This window comes from Dreissena polymorpha, chromosome 3, assembly GCF_020536995.1.
Source record: "Dreissena polymorpha isolate Duluth1 chromosome 3, UMN_Dpol_1.0, whole genome shotgun sequence".
Taxonomy (NCBI): domain Eukaryota; kingdom Metazoa; phylum Mollusca; class Bivalvia; order Myida; family Dreissenidae; genus Dreissena; species Dreissena polymorpha.
Window position 1 is genome coordinate 31,995,594 of NC_068357.1, and position 21,467 is coordinate 32,017,060.

General features: G+C 38.9%; 1 protein-coding gene across 12 annotated transcripts in view; it reads right to left on the reverse strand.

The window, feature by feature from the left end:
- Window positions 1-21,467, reverse strand: part of LOC127873555 (E3 ubiquitin-protein ligase MIB1-like) — a 123,131-nt gene that overhangs the window by 97,509 nt on the left and 4,155 nt on the right. For all 12 annotated transcript variants that reach the window (XR_008046250.1, XR_008046245.1, XR_008046249.1 and 9 more), the window contains exons 2-10: window positions 20,197-20,368; window positions 19,004-19,148; window positions 17,315-17,404; window positions 16,537-16,603; window positions 12,110-12,243; window positions 11,628-11,704; window positions 10,728-10,950; window positions 4,298-4,445; window positions 2,326-2,465 (exon numbers count right to left, since the gene is read on the reverse strand). Coding sequence is in view for 1 of the 12 variants with exons in the window: in XM_052417431.1 (XP_052273391.1) it covers window positions 2,326-2,465; window positions 4,298-4,445; window positions 10,728-10,950; window positions 11,628-11,704; window positions 12,110-12,243; window positions 16,537-16,603; window positions 17,315-17,404; window positions 19,004-19,148; window positions 20,197-20,368 (1,196 nt within the window). In the remaining 11 variants the exon portion in view is untranslated. The remainder of the gene's footprint in view (window positions 1-2,325; window positions 2,466-4,297; window positions 4,446-10,727; window positions 10,951-11,627; window positions 11,705-12,109; window positions 12,244-16,536; window positions 16,604-17,314; window positions 17,405-19,003; window positions 19,149-20,196; window positions 20,369-21,467) is intronic.

Below are 21,467 nucleotides of genomic sequence, written 5' to 3' on the forward strand. Positions count from 1 at the left end.
TTTTATACCATATGAGAGCTTTGTTCATTTATGGTATGAAATTACTGAAGGTTTTTATCCCATACACCATCAGTTACTAACCGTGTAATGATTATATCTCACCAACTACCTTTTCCTTGCTGAGTTTAACATATTGTCCTATTTTGTTCCTTCACTCAAATTTATTACCCAACCAGCTTTCCGTACTTTTATTTTAATTAATTGACTACGCAATTTATGACACATCTCATGTGACGTAATTTCTGTGACGAAACACACCAATATAAGCTTGAATCTCTGCATGTTAGGAAAAAAAAATTGGACGTTGTTGCTTATTTAAAAGAAAAATATTTATTTGTTAATACAAAGCTTATTTTGATTTTGTGTTTGTTATGCTTAGTTGTAAACTTCGATGAAAATAAAATAACTCGCTCCGACAGGATAACGATTTCCTAAATCGTGTTTTGGGTCAGAATGGTTAGTATTCTTTACAAATAGTGTCGTTTAAAATTAATTTTGAGAAAGGGATGGCAGAACAGAAAACTGAAGTGCATATTGTTGTAACTCTATTGTTATAAGCATTGGATTAAAAGTGGTCATTGAGGAGAGCGTGTTATTTATACATAATCTAGTTTTTTATGACTACTGTTAAACTGAAATAGTGTCATGAACCTAATTTACTGCATAGTTTAAGTTGATATCAATATTTATTATCTGAATTGTGTGCTATGTTTAATTACAGTTATTGATATGGTTGGTTCCCGGTACATATGCACAAACATCATATAATAACAAAACTTATCTAGCAGTTTATCGAACAATTTGGTACATTGATAGGTGTATGGAAAATACACTATGGGCACATGACCGCTCTAAGCCAATAGAATTACATCTTTTTTGTAGGAGGCGAGATATATGTACATACCTATGTATTCAGTAAATAAAGATTGGACAAAAAACAATATAAAAATGTCACTTTACAAGTAACATTACAATAACATAAGGCAGGTCCGTAAAGTTTTTCCCAAATAAGCCTGCGCAAGTCCACACAGGCTTATCAGGAACAACCTTTTTCCATGTGTATGGATTAGCCTGTGTGTTCTGCACAGGCTCATCTGGATCAAGTTACGCACATGCATTAAGAGCCATTTTCCCAGAGGGCGGATTAAATATGTTTTAGTGATGCTTGTAAAGTTTCTTTCCCCAAATCTTTATTTACTTTGCCCAGGTAGCACAGGTTGGAGAGAATGCTGCTCCACACCGCGCTATGTTTGATATTTGAAGACAAACAATTTATTAAAATAAAAGCTATTGTATCATAATATTTGTTGAATTGTCTTAACATCTTTGAAGATTATTTATAAGTTTATAGAAAACAAATAAGAAATGTTTCAATGAATGCATGTAATGTTTTTGAAGCTTGCCTGGGAGGAAAAATGAGCTATTTTGAGATTTGAGTCTTTTGTTTGTTAGCATCCTCTGAATTTCATCAGGAATTAAACAGAAACCATCAAAATAACTTAAGATTAATGTTGTATATTATTGAATTACCAATTTCTTTTTGACTGATATTGCCATTGATTTCCGAAATATGCTGCAACAAACTGACAGATGATAGAAGTCACATGAAACTCTTGAGCAACATAATTTTTTTTGCTGTAGATATGGCGTTTTGTGCTATCCACAACAGTGCAAGGGAGTTAACTCTAATTAAAATTACTATTTGTTTACTAAAAGATACTGGCTTATAAAAAAATTGTAAAAATTCACCTAAACATCAATAAGTATGCTTCTTTTGTTGAATAAATGGAGAGAAATCTAATAAATACTTATACAATTGTTCAGTCCAAGCCTAGTCCTCATATGTCCTTAATTCAAGAAGTATTACAAGAACAAACACGGGCAACTGTGGTAAAAATACTAGTTAATATACCTGCTTTCATTCCTCTTACATTGACAATCCAGTGCACGAAAAGATTAACCCTTTCCCGCTAAAAAGTAAAGTAACAAGAGCACCGCATAACGGGTGCCACGCTCGGCTGCAAAAGCTTGTCCGAAAACAGCCTCGCTAAAAATGACTTTATGCAAGCAGCATAAAACCAAAACAGCCTGCGAGTTACTTACAGTCTGTTCAGGTTTTATTATGTTTGCTGGTCAACAGTATCATGGAGTTCCAAATTAAGCCTTTCAAATTTTATTCTATTAAGAAAGGTCTTTAATTCAATTTTCTAAGGCACAACAAATAGATCGAAGTGCATATCTGAGAGGTAAAGGTTTTAAAGAACAAATGATTGCAACTATAATCCAAATGCTCGCTCTATATTTTCTTATGTTAACATATCTCACATTGACGGTGGTGTCAGCCCTCTGCAGTATCTCGTCCACCTTGCCCGCGTCCCCATTGGCCGCTGCCTTCACCAGCTCCTCGTTCACGTCCCCAGACACGTGGGTCTCAAACAGCTTCTTCAGCAGCGCGCTCAGACGCTCTGCAATGTACATGAGGATGAGGTGCATTGTGGGAAAAAATGGGCTACTGAAAGTATAGTCTTGGATCTGCCTATGCTGTCTATCCACATAGGCTTATGCCCCGGATGATACTTTTCCTTTTTTATGGCATTTCCATACGTTGCTGACCTATTGACCAAAAAGTATGACCTTGTACACGCATGAATGGCGCATGCCTTCTGCATATTGCTAAAATGCCCGAAATATTTGAGTTAAGTGTCATGAAAATCCTTTAAAGGTATACAATATAATATTGATCGAACACAAAAATGACCTTGAGCCAGCTGACTCAACTGACAACTGACTCATGCCTTCTGCACATCGTCTAAATTACCCTAATATTTTAACAACGTTTCATAAAAATCCTTTTGGAAATAAGGAGCATATAGAACAAGAAATGTGTTTGTCAGAAACACAAAGCCCCCTATTGCGCCGCTTTGAAATAAAATTTCAATATATCATTTGGCAGGTTTAGAAAAATCCCACTTTTAAAGCTTATTACTTCCCTTGGATTGTATTTTTTACTTTTGACCTTGAAGGATGACCGTGACCTTGACCTTACACCAAAAGTTTCAAAATGTGCAGCTCCATGAGATACACATGCATGCCAAATATCAAGTTGCTATCCTCAATATTGCAAAGGTTATGGCCAATGTTAAAGTTTTCAGACGGACTGACGGACGGACAGACAGTTCAAATGCTATATGCCACAATAACGGGGGCATAAAAATGGAGGCTCAATACAGAAACAATCAATGGACTGAATCAAAACTCAAACTTGATCTGTAAGTCATGCAGGTAGAGACTCAAGCACCAAAAATCAGTAAAACATCTGAAAACATTTAGGAAAAACACTTTGGACACTGAATGTTGGACAGACAAACGCACAGACAGACCGACAGTGCAACTGCTACATGCCACTCTAATCCGTACATAAAACGGCATTTTTCTCAAAGTCTTACCAAGTACCAAATACATACTTAAAATTACATACTTATTTCAATTAAACATACTTTTTACTGTGTACCATTAAGGGTTTTAACTGATGATCATTAATAATGGCAAGATTTCAATGATTTTTCACAACTATCAATAAAACAAATAAAAAACCTATATTGTAATTTGCAAAGCTTGCATTGACCCTTTCCCACTTAGAAGCAACTTATAAATGGCTATGTGCAAACCGCATAAAACCACAACAATCTGCGAGTAACTCGCAGTCTGTTCTGGTTTTATGCTGTTTGCTGCTCATCAGTAATAAGGGTTGGAAATGAAGCCTTAAAAACTTGAATCTTGTAAGAAAGGTCTTGAATTAAATATAACTTTCTAAGGGACTACAAATGCGTGAAAATACATGACTTTCAGTTAATATGCTGAAATACGTGTTGACTGATGAATATTAACGTTACTATTTAGGTTTGAAAACAAAATACATGAGAGCTGAAATATATTTTAATTTATTTGCTTATTCACTGTTTGCATAATCTACCATAAATTGAAATTCTTTATTACTTAACTCTCAACCCATTAGTGGAATCCTTGGTCTGAGAAAACTGGGCTTAATGAATGTGTGTTAAGTGTCATCCAGATAAACTGGTGCAGTCCACACAGGCTAATCTGGGACAATACTATACACCTAAACAAAATTTAAATTAAGAAGAAACTTCCTTACAACAAAAAATTCAATCAAAGCAAAGTGTTGTCCCTGATTAGCCTGCGCAGACTTCACATGCTCAAGTGGATTGACACTTTACGCACATGTATTTAGCCCAGTTTTCCCACAACGAGGCTCAACCCATCAGTGTTATCTAACCTCCTGAGGAGTTTCCACTGGCGGCCCCATCGGAGGAGGCCACCTTGGTGACGGCGGAGGGGTTGTAGGTCCAGGAGGTGCCACACACCTCCACCTTCAGGTCGTTATCATGGTACACCTGCTGTATGCGGCCAATCTTCCCTAGAGTCTGTACAAACAAGCACACAGAGTTATCATGGTACAACTGCTGTATGCAGCCGATCTTCCCTAGAATCTGTACAAACAAGCACACAGAGTTATCATGGTACAACTGCTGTATGCAGCCGATCTTCCCAAGAGTATGTACAAACAAGTACACAGAGTTATCATGGTACACCTGCTGTATGCGGCCGATCTTCCCTAGAGTCTGTACAAACAAGCACACAGAGTTATCATGGTACAACTGCTGTATGCAGCCGATCTTCCCAAGAGTATGTACAAACAAGCACACAGAGTTATCATGGTACACCTGCTGTATGCGGCCGATCTTCCCTAGAGTCTGTATAAACAAGCACACAGAGTTATCATGGTACACCTGCTGTATGCGGCCTATCTTCCCTAGAGTCTGTACAAACAAGCACACAGAGTTATCATGGTACACCTGCTGTATGCAGCCGATCTTCCCTAGAGTCTGTACAAACAAGCACACAGAGTTATCATGGTACACCTGCTGTATGCGGCCGATCTTCCCTAGAGTCTGTATAAACAAGCACACAGAGTTATCATGGTACAACTGCTGTATGCAGCCGATGTTCCCTAGAGTCTGTACAAACAAGCACACAGAGTTATCATGGTACACCTGCTGTATGCGGCCAATCTTCCCTAGAGTCTGTACAAACAAGCACACAGAGTTATCATGGTACACCTGCTGTATGCGGCCCATCTTCCCTAGAGTCTGTATAAACAAGCACACTGAGTTATCATGGTACACCTGCTGTATGCAGCCGATCTTCCCTAGAGTCTGTACAAACAAGCACACAGAGTTATCATGGTACACCTGCTGTATGCAGCCGATCTTCCCTAGAATCTGTACAAACAAGCACACAGAGTTATCATGGTACACCTGCTGTATGCGGCCAATCTTCCCTAGAATCTGTACAAACAAGCACACAGAGTTATCATGGTACACCTGCTGTATGCGGCCCATCTTCCCTAGAGTCTGTACAAACAAGCACACAGAGTTATCATGGTACACCTGCTGTATGCAGCCGATCTTCCCTAGAATCTGTACAAACAAGCACACAGAGTTATCATGGTACACCTGCTGTATGCGGCCGATCTTCCCTAGAGTCTGTACAAACAAGCACACAGAGTTATCATGGTACACCTGCTGTATGCAGCCGATCTTCCCAAGAGTATGTACAAACAAGCACACAGAGTTATCATGGTACAACTGCTGTATGCGGCCGATCTTCCCTAGAATCTGTACAAACAAGCACACAGAGTTATCATGGTACAACTGCTGTATGCGGCCAATCTTCCCTAGAGTCTGTACAAACAAGCACACAGAGTTATCATGGTACACCTGCTGTATGCAGCCGATCTTCCCTAGAGTATGTACAAACAAGCACACAGAGTTATCATGGTACAACTGCTGTATGCAGCCGATCTTCCCTAGAGTCTGTACAAACAAGCACACAGAGTTATCATGGTACAACTGCTGTATGCAGCCGATCTTCCCTAGAGTCTGTACAAACAAGCACACAGAGTTATCATGGTACACCTGCTATATGCGGCCAATCTTCCCTAGAGTATGTAAAAACAAGCACACAGAGTTATCATGGTACACCTGCTGTATGCAGCCGATCTTCCCTAGAGTCTGTACAAAAAAGCACACAGAGTTATCATGGTACAACTGCTGTATGCGGCCAATCTTCCCTAGAGTCTGTACAAACAAGCACACAGAGTTATCATGGTACACCTGCTGTATGCAGCCAATCTTCCCTAGAGTCTGTACAAACAAGCACACAGAGTTATCATGGTACACCTGCTGTATGCAGCCAATCTTCCCTAGAGTATGTACAAACAAGCACACAGAGTTATCATGGTACACCTGCTGTATGCAGCCAATCTTCCCTAGAGTCTGTACAAACAAGCACACAGAGTTATCATGGTACACCTGCTGTATGCAGCCTATCTTCCCTAGAGTCTGTACAAACAAGCACACAAGAGTTATCATGGTACACCTGCTGTATGCGGCCAATCTTCCCAAGAGTCTGTATAAACAAGCACACAGAGTTATCATGGTACACCTGCTGTATGCGGCCAATCTTCCCTAGAGTCTGTACAAACAAGCACACAGAGTTATCATGGTACACCTGCTGTATGCGGCCAATCTTCCCTAGAGTCTGTACAAACAAGCACACAGAGTTATCATGGTACACCTGCTGTATGCAGCCGATCTTCCCTAGAGTCTGTATAAACAAGCACACAGAGTTATCATGGTACACCTGCTGTATGCGGCCAATCTTCCCTAGAGTATGTAAAAACAAGCACACAGAGTTATCATGGTACACCTGCTGTATGCGGCCAATCTTCCCTAGAGTCTGTACAAACAAGCACACAGAGTTATCATGGTACAACTGCTGTATGCGGCCCATCTTCCCTAGAGTATGTACAAACAAGCACACAGAGTTATCATGGTACACCTGCTATATGCAGCCGATGTTCCGTAGAGTCTGTACAAACAAGCACACAGAGTTATCATGGTACACCTGCTGTATGTGGCCGATCTTCCCTAGAGTCTGTACAAACAAGCACACAGAGTTATCATGGTACAACTGCTGTATGCGGCCCATCTTCCCTAGAGTATGTACAAACAAGCACACAGAGTTATCATGGTACACCTGCTGTATGTGGCCGATCTTCCCTAGAGTCTGTATAAACAAGCACACAGAGTTATCATGGTACACCTGCTGTATGCAGCCAATCTTCCCTACAGACTGTACAAACAAGCACACAGAGTTATCATGGTACAACTGCTGTATGCGGCCCATCTTCCCTAGAGTCTGTATAAACAAGCACACTGAGTTATCATGGTACAACTGCTGTATGCGGCCAATCTTCCCTAGAGTCTGTATAAACAAGCACACAGAGTTATCATGGTACACCTGCTGTATGCGGCAGATCTTCCCAAGAGTATGTACAAACAAGCACACAGAGTTATCATGGTACACCTGCTGTATGCGGCCAATCTTCCCTAGAGTCTGTACAAACAAGCACACAGAGTTATCATGGTACAACTGCTGTATGCAGCCGATCTTCCCTAGAGTCTGTACAAACAAGCACACAGAGTTATCATGGTACAACTGCTGTATGCGGCCAATCTCCCCTAGAGTCTGTACAAACAAGCACACAGAGTTATCATGGTACACCTGCTGTATGCGGCCGATCTTCCCTAGAATCTGTACAAACAAGCACACAGAGTTATCATGGTACAACTGCTGTATGCGGCCAATCTTCCCTAGAATCTGTACAAACAAGCACACAGAGTTATCATGGTACAACTGCTGTATGCGGCCAATCTTCCCTAGAATCTGTACAAACAAGCACACAGAGTTATCATGGTACAACTGCTGTATGCGGCCAATCTTCCCTAGAGTCTGTACAAACAAGCACACAGAGTTATCATGGTACACCTGCTGTATGCGGCCAATCTTCCCTAGAGTCTGTATAAACAAGCACACAGAGTTATCATGGTACACCTGCTGTATGCGGCCTATCTTCCCAAGAGTCTGTACAAACAAGCACACAGAGTTATCATGGTACACCTGCTGTATGCGGCCGATCTTCCCTAGAGTCTGTATAAACAAGCACACAGAGTTATCATGGTACACCTGCTGTATGCGGCCGATCTTCCCTAGAGTCTGTACAAACAAGCACACACAGTTATCATGGTTCACCTGCTGTATGCGGCCGATCTTCCCTAGAGTCTGTACAAACAAGCACACAGAGTTATCATGGTACACCTGCTGTATGCGGCCAATCTTCCCAAGAGTCTGTATAAACAAGCACACAGAGTTATCATGGTACACCTGCTGTATGCGGACGATCTTCCCTAGAGTCTGTACAAACAAGCACACAGAGTTATCATGGTACACCTGCTGTATGCAGCCAATCTTCCCTACAGACTGTACAAACAAGCACACAGAGTTATCATGGTACACCTGCTGTATGCAGCCAATCTTCCCTACAGACTGTACAAACAAGCACACAGAGTTATCATGGTACACCTGCTGTATGCAGCCGATCTTCCCTAGAGTCTGTATAAACAAGCACACAGAGTTATCATGGTACACCTGCTGTATGCGGCCGATCTTCCCTAGAATCTGTACAAACAAGCACACAGAGTTATCATGGTACAACTGCTGTATGCGGCCAATCTTCCCTAGAATCTGTACAAACAAGCACACAGAGTTATCATGGTACAACTGCTGTATGCGGCCAATCTTCCCTAGAATCTGTACAAACAAGCACACAGAGTTATCATGGTACAACTGCTGTATGCGGCCAATCTTCCCTAGAGTCTGTACAAACAAGCACACAGAGTTATCATGGTACACCTGCTGTATGCGGCCAATCTTCCCTAGAGTCTGTATAAACAAGCACACAGAGTTATCATGGTACACCTGCTGTATGCGGCCTATCTTCCCAAGAGTCTGTACAAACAAGCACACAGAGTTATCATGGTACACCTGCTGTATGCGGCCGATCTTCCCTAGAGTCTGTACAAACAAGCACACAGAGTAATCATGGTACACCTGCTGTATGCAGCCAATCTTCCCTACAGACTGTACAAACAAGCACACAGAGTTATCATGGTACACCTGCTGTATGCGGCCGATCTTCCCAAGAGTCTGTACAAACAAGCACACAGAGTTATCATGGTACACCTGCTGTATGCGGCCAATCTTCCCTAGAGTCTGTATAAACAAGCACACAGAGTTATCATGGTACACCTGCTGTATGCGGCCTATCTTCCCAAGAGTCTGTACAAACAAGCACACAGAGTTATCATGGTACACCTGCTGTATGCGGCCGATCTTCCCTAGAGTCTGTACAAACAAGCACACAGAGTTATCATGGTACACCTGCTGTATGCGGCCTATCTTCCCAAGAGTCTGTACAAACAAGCACACAGAGTTATCATGGTACACCTGCTGTATGCGGCCGATCTTCCCTAGAGTCTGTACAAACAAGCACACAGAGTTATCATGGTACACCTGCTGTATGCGGCCGATCTTCCCTAGAGTCTGTACTAACAAGCACACTGAGTTATTATGGTACACCTGCTGTATGCGGCCAAACTTTCCTAGAGTCTGTACAAACAAGCACACATAGTTATCATGGTACACCTGCTGTATGCGGCCGATCTTCCCTAGAGTCTGTATAAACAAGCACACAGAGTTATCATGGTACACCTGCTGTATGCGGCCAATCTTCCCTAGAGTCTGTATAAACAAGCACACAGAGTTATCATGGTACACCTGCTGTATGCGGCCGATCTTCCCTAGAGTCTGTACAAACAAGCACACAGAGTTATCATGGTACACCTGCTGTATGCGGCCGATCTTCCCTAGAGTCTGTATAAACAAGCACACAGAGTTATCATGGTACACCTGCTGTATGCGGCCGATCTTCCCTAGAGTCTGTATAAACAAGCACACAGCTTTTTTCACCATATTAGGAATGGAGCAAGAGAAAATTGCATCAGGGGAAAAATCATGTAGTTTTAACTAAAATTTGAAAATTGTTGTTGATGTTTTTCTTGCTAACAAATACTTCAAAGTTGGGAATAAAAGGGTTTTCAATACTATATTTACTTAGGTTCAATTCAGATGTCTGAATGGGAGATGAACTAAATACGGAGATTAAATAATAAATAACTTAGTAAAAAGTTTGAATAAATAACACTTGCAAATTGTGTAGATTAATTGGGGCGGCTGAAATTGAAGGATGCAATCAAAGACCAGAATTTTTTAAATAAGTTTCAACATATTTCTGTGCAAACCAAAAACAGATCAAGATTTAAAGAGAAGAATTTACTCACATAAAACCATAATCATTAAGTCATTTTAATTGGACACAATACCCACATTGCATACTGTACATGGTTTTACATGGTTCATGAAGTAACAGTTTGTTCAAATTTAGGAAATTGTTTAATTTCTGTTTGACAATAAAGTGTTTGAAAATAAGTTTTGTTCTTGGAAAACTATGCTTAATGCATTTGGGTAAAGTGTCATCCAGATTAGCCAGGACAGTCCCTACAGGGAAATCAGGGACGACACTTTTCACTTTAAATGTTATTTTCAATTTAAGGAATTCTTTTTCAATTGAAAATCTAGTTTAGGCAGAAAGTGTCATCCCTGATGTGGGACAACACTTTACGCACATGCATTAAGCGTAGTTTTCCGACAATGATGCTGAAATAGTTTTATATGGCACTCACAGGCACCATGGCCTCTGCCCACTCTCCATGACCCCGCTGAAGAACCTTAATCCTCTCCATGTCACTGCAGATCTGCACGAGGTCTCCCACAGCAAACTGGGGGGACCCTGCTGTGGGTCCTGACACACCCCCAGCAACGTTAGGGGCTGCAGTCTCACTGGAGGCGGAGTTTGCACTGCTCGGGGTACTCACTTTGGTCAAGACGGCCGGGTTAAACGTCCATCTGGTGGACATAAGGGTTAAGTTTAAACCAATTTTTCTTAGCTCAATTGCATGGAAAGCCAAATGCGTATTGACATACTCGAGTCTGTTTCCTGGGTATAACCAGTACTTTGTGTCTTTCAGGGAGATCTTAAGAACACTCCCACAGTGGGGATGGAACCCAGAACTCCCAGTCACAATACAAACACAATATTCTCAATGCCACAGCAACCATTAACAGTTTAACAGAGGGTGTGTGATTGAGAAAGACTGCAGGAGGCAGACAGATACAAGTAAGTACATAAAGAGCACCGCATAATGGGTGGCACGCTTGGCTGCGGGGCAGTTTTGAATAAATGAAAGCTTTTCAATTTAAAAAAAAAAAATTTAGAGGTCACAGTGACCTTGACCTTTGACCTAGTGACCTAAAAATTGGTGTGGCATGTAGAACTCATCAAGGTGCAGCTAAATATGAAGTTTCAAAGTTTTAAGTTGAAGCACTTTGATTTTAGAGCCAATGTTCAAAACCTTGACAAAATGATAAGGTTTTAGCACAACACAGATGACACGACATGACACGACCAGCTGGCTATGACAATACCTCGGGTTTTCTCCGAAAAAAGCCGATCTAAAAATTATTATTTTCATTTATTTAACAAAGAACATGTATATATGTTCAAGCATCAACCCCCTGCGTACCTGTTTCCGCTGGAGTAGGAGACAACAATGTCATGGTCCTCGTCAATGCCTATCACTGTCCCTGTCTGACCTAGGCACTGAAATAATAGCATGTGACTCAATGGGTGTTGCAGATTTTTATCGAAACCAGATGGATCTTTCCAAAACAGCCAAGGCCCCAAGAAATAGGGCTGTCACTTTAAAATGTTGAAACACAGCATTTTGTGTTCAACATAAAAATGTTTACAAAAATTTGAAACATTTAAACTACATTTTACAAATGTTTGTGGAATAAATCTCCATACATGATGGCTATTATCAGTGCAAATGTAACAAAATTTCCTAAATAAATAAATATGCAATAAAATGTGATTAAATGCAAGTTTGAGTCAAAATTAATGGAATCTCTGGATATTTTAATTAAAAGAGTTGTTTGTTGAATATGACCCTATTTCTTTATTGTGCAAAAAAATCATGTCTTGAATCAAAAGATGATAATGCACCTCAAACATTCCGTCTGCCCACCCTCCGTGGCCATGCTGCAGGGACTGGACGATCTCAAAGTCCAGATCCACGTTTACCTGGTCCCCGATGGTCAGGCCTCCACATCCTGCCCTGGTTCCCGGACCTTGCTCTCCTGTGGGTGGCAAAATATTTTTGATAACATTAACATTCCAAGATAAAAAATTAACCCCTGTTGCAGTCGCTAGGTGGACATAATATCCACTATGCTACAGCTACCACAACACTGGTTTTATCTTTGTAGGTTAATGAACAGGAGGTCAATGGTTCCATCAGCATAGTCTAGGTTGGCGCTAAGGAAAACAAGAGCACAGCCTTGCGGGTGCAGACCGCTCATCTATTTTCTTTTTAAAGGTGAAGGGACTCTCATTTTCAATCACAAAGGAGGGAGGGGTGGAGTGAAGAGGGGTGTATAGTGTGGGGTTGTGGACATTTATTACATTATCTTCCAAAAAAGCGAAAAAAAAAAAGAAAAAAAATCGGGGGCGGGGGGGGGGGGGGGTGGGGGTGGGGGGAAGGGCGATGGGGGGGGGGGGATTTTTTGGGTGCGATGGTTGGACAGTATTTCAAACATAACCGTTTAAAAAAAAAAATTGGGGGGGGGGGGTATATAGTGTGAGGGTGTGGTGGTAATTTGTGAGATGATCTTAAAAAAAAAAAAAAAAAAAAAAAAAAAAAATTGGGGGGTGTGGGGTGGGGGGGAGGTGGGGGGGGGTGGGGGGGAGGTGGGGGGGGGGGTGGGGTGGGGGTATAGTGTGAGGGTGTGGTGGTCATTTGTGAGATGATCTTAAAAAAAAAAAAATATAGGGGGGGGAGGGGGGAGGTGGGGAGGAGGGGGGGAGGGGGGGAGGGCACGGGGGACGGTTTGGGTGGAGTCTATTGTGGTATGTCAGGTAAGAGTAGTTTCGTCAAAGTATCAATCAAATCTAATCATAAATAAAGAAGTTATGGCAATTTTAGCAAAATTTAATAATTTGACCTTGAGAGTCAAGGTCATTCAAAGGTCAAGGTAAAATTCAACTTGCCAGGTACAGTAACCTCATGATAGCATGAAAGTATTTGAAGTTTGAAAGCAATAGCCTTAATACTTAAGAAGTAAAGTGGATTGAAACACAAAATTTAACCATATATTAAAAGTTACTAAGTGAAAAAAGGGCCATAATTCCGTAACAATGACAACCAGAGTTATGCAACTTGTCCTTTTACTGTACCCTTATGATAGTTTTTGAGTGTTCCAAGTATGAAAGCAATATCTATGATACTTTAGGGGTAAAGTGGACCAAAACATAAATCTTAACCAAATTTTCAATTTTCTAAGTATAAAGGGCCCATAATTCCGTCCAAATGCCAGTCAGAGTTACATAACTTTGCCTGCACGGTCCCCTTATGATAGTTAATAAGTGTTGCAAGTATGAAAGCAATAGCTTTGATACTGTAGGAATAAAGTGGACCTAAACACAAAACTTAATCAAATTTTTAATTTTCTAAGTATAAAAAGGGCACATAATTCTGTCAAAATGCCAGTCAGAGTTACATTACTTTGCCTGCACAGTCCCCTTATGAAAGTTAGTAAGTGTTGCAAGTATGAAAGCAATAGCTTTGATGCTTAAGGAATAAAATGGACCTAAACACAAAACTTAACCAAAATTTTCAATTTTCTAAGTATAAAAAGGGCACATAATTCTGTCAAAATGCATGCCAGAGTTATCTAACTTTGCCTGCCCAGTCCCCTCATGATAGTAAGTAAGTGTAACAAGTTTGAATGCAATAGCATTGATACTCACTGAGAAAAGTGGACCTAAACGCAAAACTTAACCAAAATTTTCAATTTTCTAAGTATAAAAAGGGCACATAATTCTGTCAAAATGCACGCCAGAGTTATCTTACTTTGCCTGCCCAGTCCCCTCATGATAGTAAGTAAGTGTACCAAGTTTGAATGCAATAGCATTGATACTTTCTGAGAAAAGTGGACCTAAACGCAAAACTTAACCGGACGCCAACGCCGACGCCAAGGTGATGAAAATAGCTCATAATTTTTTTTCAAAAAATAGATGAGCTAAAAACTTAGTAGCCAAATATAGGCGGGTCCGGGGGCATGCACCCCCTGAACATTTTTGATTCCTAGATCGTCTGTGGTGCGTTTTGGGACTATTTCCTGAGCAAAATTGTGTTAATTTCTGTTGCTTTGACTTTCCTTTTTCATTTGAAGCATTCATTTTTCCCGGAATCTTTAACTCACTTTCTAATCAGTCTTTCAACTCGCATAGCAACCGTAAAGAGAAATTACTCATATCTACTTTTTTAGCCAATCAAAATCGTTGTTTCTTGGGAAATTAGTTTCAAGTGTCAATGCCGTATCTCCACCCATCTTATTAAATGACAATTCCGTACTGGTAGATTCCATAACGTTGAATTATAACATCTATAGCATAGATCATTACACAGCACGCTTCAGTGATTCAGTTATCACGTAAATCGCCAAGTAACCCAAATGTTCGAAAAAGTATTAAGCGTGACCAATTTAGACATTAGCCATGTGGATTATCGACCTAGGCCGTCGTCATTATCCCCTGGGGCCTTTCCGGTAAGGGTGATCTGTGTAATCTTAGAGATGTTTCTGGCGATTTATACGGCCTGAAAACAGGCATTTAGATTGTGCATTTGTATAGCATAGGGTCGATTTTTGTTCAATCGCCAATTTCATGAAAATCTTATTTTTAATTGCCAGCCAGGAATTGTAGTTGCCAATGGCGATTTCGTTGATCGGTAACGCTAACGTAGCATAGTGGGCATGTTCTTTAGATCTCACAAAAAGAAACCATTACTACCAAGTAATGGTTATACCAAGGAAACAAACTCAAGAGAGTTTCAATAAGCTTTAGCAGCAATTTCAATTAAAGCAGAATCCTGCGTTTTGATGCAAGTAAATTGCAATTTTCTCATTTTTGACTCCAGCAAAAAATTAGCCTTGCATCATTTTGACACATTTGTTTAAGAATTAACCAATATCAAAAGGACAAGAAATTATCTTCTATGCTACAAATAATGCTTTTTTAAAAAGGTTTTCACAATGATTATGATAAATAAGCTATTACAAAATATTAAACATTCATTAATGAACAAATTTGAAGTTATTTGAGTATTTTGACCCTAAGCATTTTCATTTGACCTCTAATATTGTTTTACCCTTAGGTCATTTTGACTCCTGGCTTTCAAAATCTACAGAAATCCCTGTTTAGGCTTTCGATGGAATAGAGCTTAACCCTTTCAGTGCGGGAACCAAATTTTAAAGGCCTTTGCAAACAGTTTGGATCCAGATGAGACGCCACATTCTGTGGCGTCTCATCTGGATCCAAACTGTTTGCTATTCTGATAGTATTCTTTGAAAAAAAATGAAGAAAATGCTTATTTTACAAATTCAGCAGACGACATTTTAGCAGACAACAAATTTCCCAGCATGCAAAGGGTTAAATAAATAGGTAAAGACTACCTTAACCCTTTACCACTCAGATATGCACTATTACGGTAGAAGCATATTAAATTAAAGACCTTTCTAACAAGATTCAAGTTTTAAAAGATTCATTTTCGACTCTAGGATAATGATAAGCAGCAAACAGCATAACACCTGGACAGACTGCTAGTAACTCGTAGGCTGTTCTGGTTTTTTGCTGGTTGCATTTAGCCATTTTCATTTTGCTTATGAGCTGGAAATGGTTAGACCCTGCGCCAACCATTTTTTGCTTTGTTAACACAACTGTTTTGAGATGCTTTTATTCTGTGATAACCTTTGTTAACAACACTGTAATCCTATCCCTTGCTTATGTTCTCAAGTTAATTTATTGCGCAAACAAGGACCCCTATTTCATTGTACAATATTTCATTCAAGCTTTGTTTATGTTACCAGTAATGAGTTAATGAGTTAAAATTCAGCCAAATAGTTCTCAAATTGATAAATTGGAAATAATATTACATCACTTCACAATTTTTTTCATGTTTTTAAACAGTGGTTTCATGAAAATCTTAACTGCTTATTCTCATTTATATCACAGTGGCAGTTCATAACAGGAGCTTTGACAAATCCAATTTAATTGTAAGTAGTTACACCTGAAGGTCAGTGAATGCGTTTGCATTTCAACAATATAAAGGTGCGCTCCTCTGGGAAAATGGGGCTTAATGCATGTGCATAAAGTATCATCAAAGATACACCTGTGCAACCCGCACAGGGTAATCAATGATGACAGTTTCCGCTTATATGAAATGTATTGTTTATAGGAAGCTTCTTCTTAGCGAAAGTTCAAATTAAGTAGAATGTGTGATCCCTGACGAGCCTTCGCAGACTGCATATGCTAATCTGGTAAACTACACATTTGCATTAAGGCCAGTTTATCTTCAGCACCGCTGATATTACCTAGACAAGGGAGATGATCCCTGTATACCGTCCCGCCCTTGGCGTCCGTCACCACCTTCAGATCCGACTGGAAATACAGGGAACCAGGGTTTAAAGTACATAATTATGTGTAACAAGGTATATGATTTGCTAAAACATAATATCATTAAAACAATATATTCACTTCTTTAAAAGAGGTTGGGGATGGAATTGTTTAAAGATAGAAATGCGTGTTTTTTTTCAATTGCCATGAAAATGAAGAAAATTATTTTCAAAGAATAATTGCATTTTTTCATTTTGCTGTCACAATATCACTGCCACCAGATTATAGGGTAGTCTAGGTTTAACACGAACTGCATTTGGAGGTTTTACTTTAGTTTTAAAAAACTATTGAACATCAGGGCTTACTCTGCCATTCGCTAAATTAGCCAATGGCTACAAATAAGGAAATTTGGCTACACAAAATTCCATTTGACAACAAGGTTTTCTACTATATCACCCATAAAATTTCAAAATAATAAGAATTCAGACACATAAAGGTACATTTGGCTACAGAAAATTTTGAGCCAAAGGGAAGCCAGAACATGATGATAGTAGATAAATGCTCTAAGGGCTCATTTGCAAATTTTGCAAAAGAAATTTTCATTTGGCTACCAATTTTCATTAATTAAGCTCCACAAACCAGCTTTACTGGAAAAAGGTAAATTTTGCTTAAGAAAGTCAGGGTTAGATCTTAGAAATAGCTGAGTTTGCCCAGGGATTCATTTTCAAAACAACATATAATTACTAAACTACTCACCATTCCTTCAAAGCCGACCCTGTAGAGATTCTTGGCCACGTTATCCCACAGCACATATGCAGCACTCCTTGGACTGGCTGCACTCCAATCCTGGAGAAATGTACACAGTGTCAGAGAGTGGATGATTATCATGAGGGGCTACACAGTGTCAGACGGAGACAGGATGATTATCATGAGGGGCTACACAGTGTCAGACAGAGACAGGATGATTATCATGAGGGGCTTCACAGTGTCAGACAGAGACAGGATGATTATCATGAGGGGCTACACAGTGTCAGACAGAGACAGGATGATTATAATGAGGGGCTTGTTCTGGGAAAACTGGGCTTAATTCATCTGCATAAAGTGTCGTCCCAGATTAGCCCTTGTAGTTTGCACAGGCTAATCAGGAACTACACTTTCCACTTTTATGGGAATTTTCATTTAAAAGAGGTTTCTTCCGAACAAAAATCAAGTATACATTAGGCTGAAAGTATTTTCCCTGTTAAGCATGTTCAGACTGCACAGGCTAATCTGTGATGGCACGTAAACCATGTGCATTAACCCTTTGCATGCTGGGAAATTTGTAGTCTGCTAAAATGTCGTCTGTTGAATTTCTAAAATAAGCATTTTCTTAGATTTTTTTCAAAGAATACTATCAGAATAGCAAACAGTTTGGATCCTGATGAGACGCCACGTTCTGTGGCGTCTCATCTGGATCCAAACTGTTTGCAAAGGCCTTTAAAATTCGGTTCCAGCGCTGAAAGGGTTAAGCCAAGTTTTCCCAAACACGACTCATTTAGAGATTGAGAATTTTATGTTTGTACAATTTAACAATAGTAAGGTTTTGCATTAAATATTCCACACTTACACATGTTCATCTGAGAAATATATCCTCAACCTTTACCAATATTTATAAACATGACTAAAGAGTTATCAAAATTATGAAGCGAAATTAGGAAAAAGCTTCAAAGGAAAAATAGAGACATTATAAAGGACATTAATATGAAATTTGATTCCTCATTTATGGTGGACTGTAGTGTTGGATGTTAAATAAATGCAGCCCTAAAGGAATAATACATGATCATAAGACTTGTAGTATTATGTAGTATTATGCAAATATGGAAATGTTTCAACCTTGTAATATCAAGACCATGACCAAAACAATAACAGCAATTTTGGTTTCCAACAATATTTATTTCTGTCAAAGGATAAAGCACAGATTCTTATCGGTATTTAAAATAAGAATAAACTATTAACATTTTATTGAATATAGTGTCTAGAAAAACCTATTAAATGCATAAATAGTTCAGCTAGGAGGGAAATGGACCTGTTAACTATGATCCCACAAGGTCAGGGCTTCCTCTGCCATTCACCAAGTCAGCCTCTGGCTGCAAATTGACCAACATGGCTTAAGAAAATTAGGCTACAACTCTTCCTTCATAATACACCCAAAATAAACAAAATAGGTAGTATTTTGCCAAAATCAAGCAGACTTTGTCTACATATATATATTTTTTAGCTGGGGAAGTACCTGCATGATGAGGGTCGATGGATTGTATCTGCATCCCCAGCCCTATCTGTTGTTCTGTGACCTTGCCATGCCTCCCATTTTCCCCAACCTCGTCCCCCATTTACTATGAACCCACAATTTTAAGTGGGAAAAGTGACCCCTAAACTATGAACCCAGAATCAAAGCCCCAGCCCTACCTGTATTTCTGTGACCTTGCCACGCCTCCCGTTGCCCCCATCCTGGTCCTCCCACTGCCAGTCCACGCCCCGTATCACCCTGGCCCCGGGGAATATGCCTCGCACAGTGATCTTCTTGCTCTTTCTACGAGTCTCCATACATGCCCTTCAGTTGTGAATACAAAGCATGCGTCAATAATATTGAATACATATCGGTTACCACCATAAATACTGACATGTACACTTGATATTGATTTTTAAAAACTACTAACACTAGTGCTAGAAAACTGATTGTGCAATAATATCTTTATTCTTAACAATAACCTTAAGTATGATACTTCATTTATAATGTTACTTTATGGTATTTTATTGCATATCATTCCTGAATAGATTAGTAGAAAATAAGAAGAAGACTATTTTTAGTCTATATAAATAACCACACATTCCATCCAGTGTTTTTGTTGTCATTTTTTGCTGAAAAATACTTTTTTAAAACGTTTTATCTTTTTTGCAAACCTTCAATTGGGAATTCTAAACTGTCCTTTGGGAAAAAATACACTTTTCGATATTGGGAATTTGGGCTCCTAATTTGACTAAAAGAAACAGATATCCAGTCCAACTCATTTACTGGAATTGCAAATACGAAAGTTGGAACATGCAATTGTATTGTAAATGTGAGTTATTTCTTAACAAGCTAGATCCATTAAGTATGAAGTAATCACATTATGCAAAACTGTATAATTATTGTCTTCATTACTGAAATGACTTGCAGGGTTTTTTATCTGATTTTGGGGAAAGAGCCTGGCCTTTTTTGAGGCGAAAAAAGCGCGCGAAACGCCGGATTTTGGGGGAAAAATCACACGAAACGCTGGATTTTGGGGGAAAATAAGGAAAGTCTTAAAAAATCAATTAAGCATATTTTACTGTTTTTAAAACAATTTCAAGGCAACAGAAAATTTAATTATGCAATATTTTTCTATTTTCTACACTGGATCAGGTTAACTTATATATTTAAAGGTTTAAAAAAACAAAAAACAAATTTTTTTATTTTTTTTTGGAGGGACAAATGAAATCTAGGGGAAAATTTACCAGCTGAGGGGAACAAAAAATTGGAGGGGGAAGGGCCGATTTTCGGCGGGTCACAAAAATGAAAATAAACCTGACTTGCTACATATTAAGTCTTATATCGACTCATGAATTATGACCTAAGATACCTTTCACTTTTTGGGGTGTTAATCCTGTAGAAGCGATGTCTCAGATTGTGCTTGTCATTGTGATAGCAGACAGAGCACAGGTCGTAATTAGCGCACTCAGCACACTTCCAGCGGATCCCGAAAATAGGTTGTTGTCTGCAAGTATCACACATCGTTCCATCATGCTTGATTCCTGAAATATAAAGATAACTTCTGGATGATTAAAATTATCATGAAAAAATTTGCAGTGATGTCAGTATTGTACACAATTACTAATCTACTGAATAAACGACAATGATCTGATTATTTTAATGTTTATGTTTATACTCAGTATCCAGACATTGCTTCATTTTGACACAGGCAAAGAATGGTTTGTAAATTATTTTGACAACCGAGACATCAGTTCCTAAATTATTTTGACAGTCCCAATAATGGTTCATACATTATATTAACAACTGGAAGATAGGTTTCTACATTTTTAGGGACCATTCTTAATGGAAAAATAAACATATTTTTCCCCAAATGGTACCTTAAAAATTCCCAAATTGAAGGTTTCCATTTATTTATTTTCTTATAATCTCAACATTGAGTTCATCTCCCGTTCAGCTTCACATTTATATGTTGAACCTTAATAAATATAATATTTAACACACTTTTATTCTAAATTTTAAAGTATTTGTTGGCGAAATGACATCATCAATAATTTCCAAATTATATTCAAAACAACACAATTTTATCCAATCAAAGAGAACTGTTCTCATTCCTGAAATGATAAAGTAAACAATGTTCAGGAAGTCAAAATAATGAAGGCAATAATCTAAAAGAAGGTAAGAGCCAATGTCAGCCTGCCTGAACCATCATCCATAGGAACAAAATTAATGTCCTTAATTGATCTAATCATTGAAAACTTAAGAATTGTATAGTAGAGCTAAATGAAACAATATTACAAGATTTTATCATTTAATGAGGCAATGATAATATTTCAGATCCACGTTTTGCGATAATACAAACATTTTGACAGATAGTGGCAATAATCCCAGGGTTTTTTTGGCCTGATTTTATAGCCGAAATCCGGCTATGTTCCCAATCCCCAAAAGTATACTTTTTTCCCAAAATGTGGCAAAAAATTCCCAATTTCCAAAAACAAAAATTTTTTTTTTTTTTTTTTTTTTTTTTTGAAAGAAGTCTTATGTGTATTTTATTTCAATTTTAATTCAATTGCATCTAACAAAGTATTATACGATTTTGTTCTTTTAATTTGAATGATTATAAAGAGTTATATCAAATTTAGT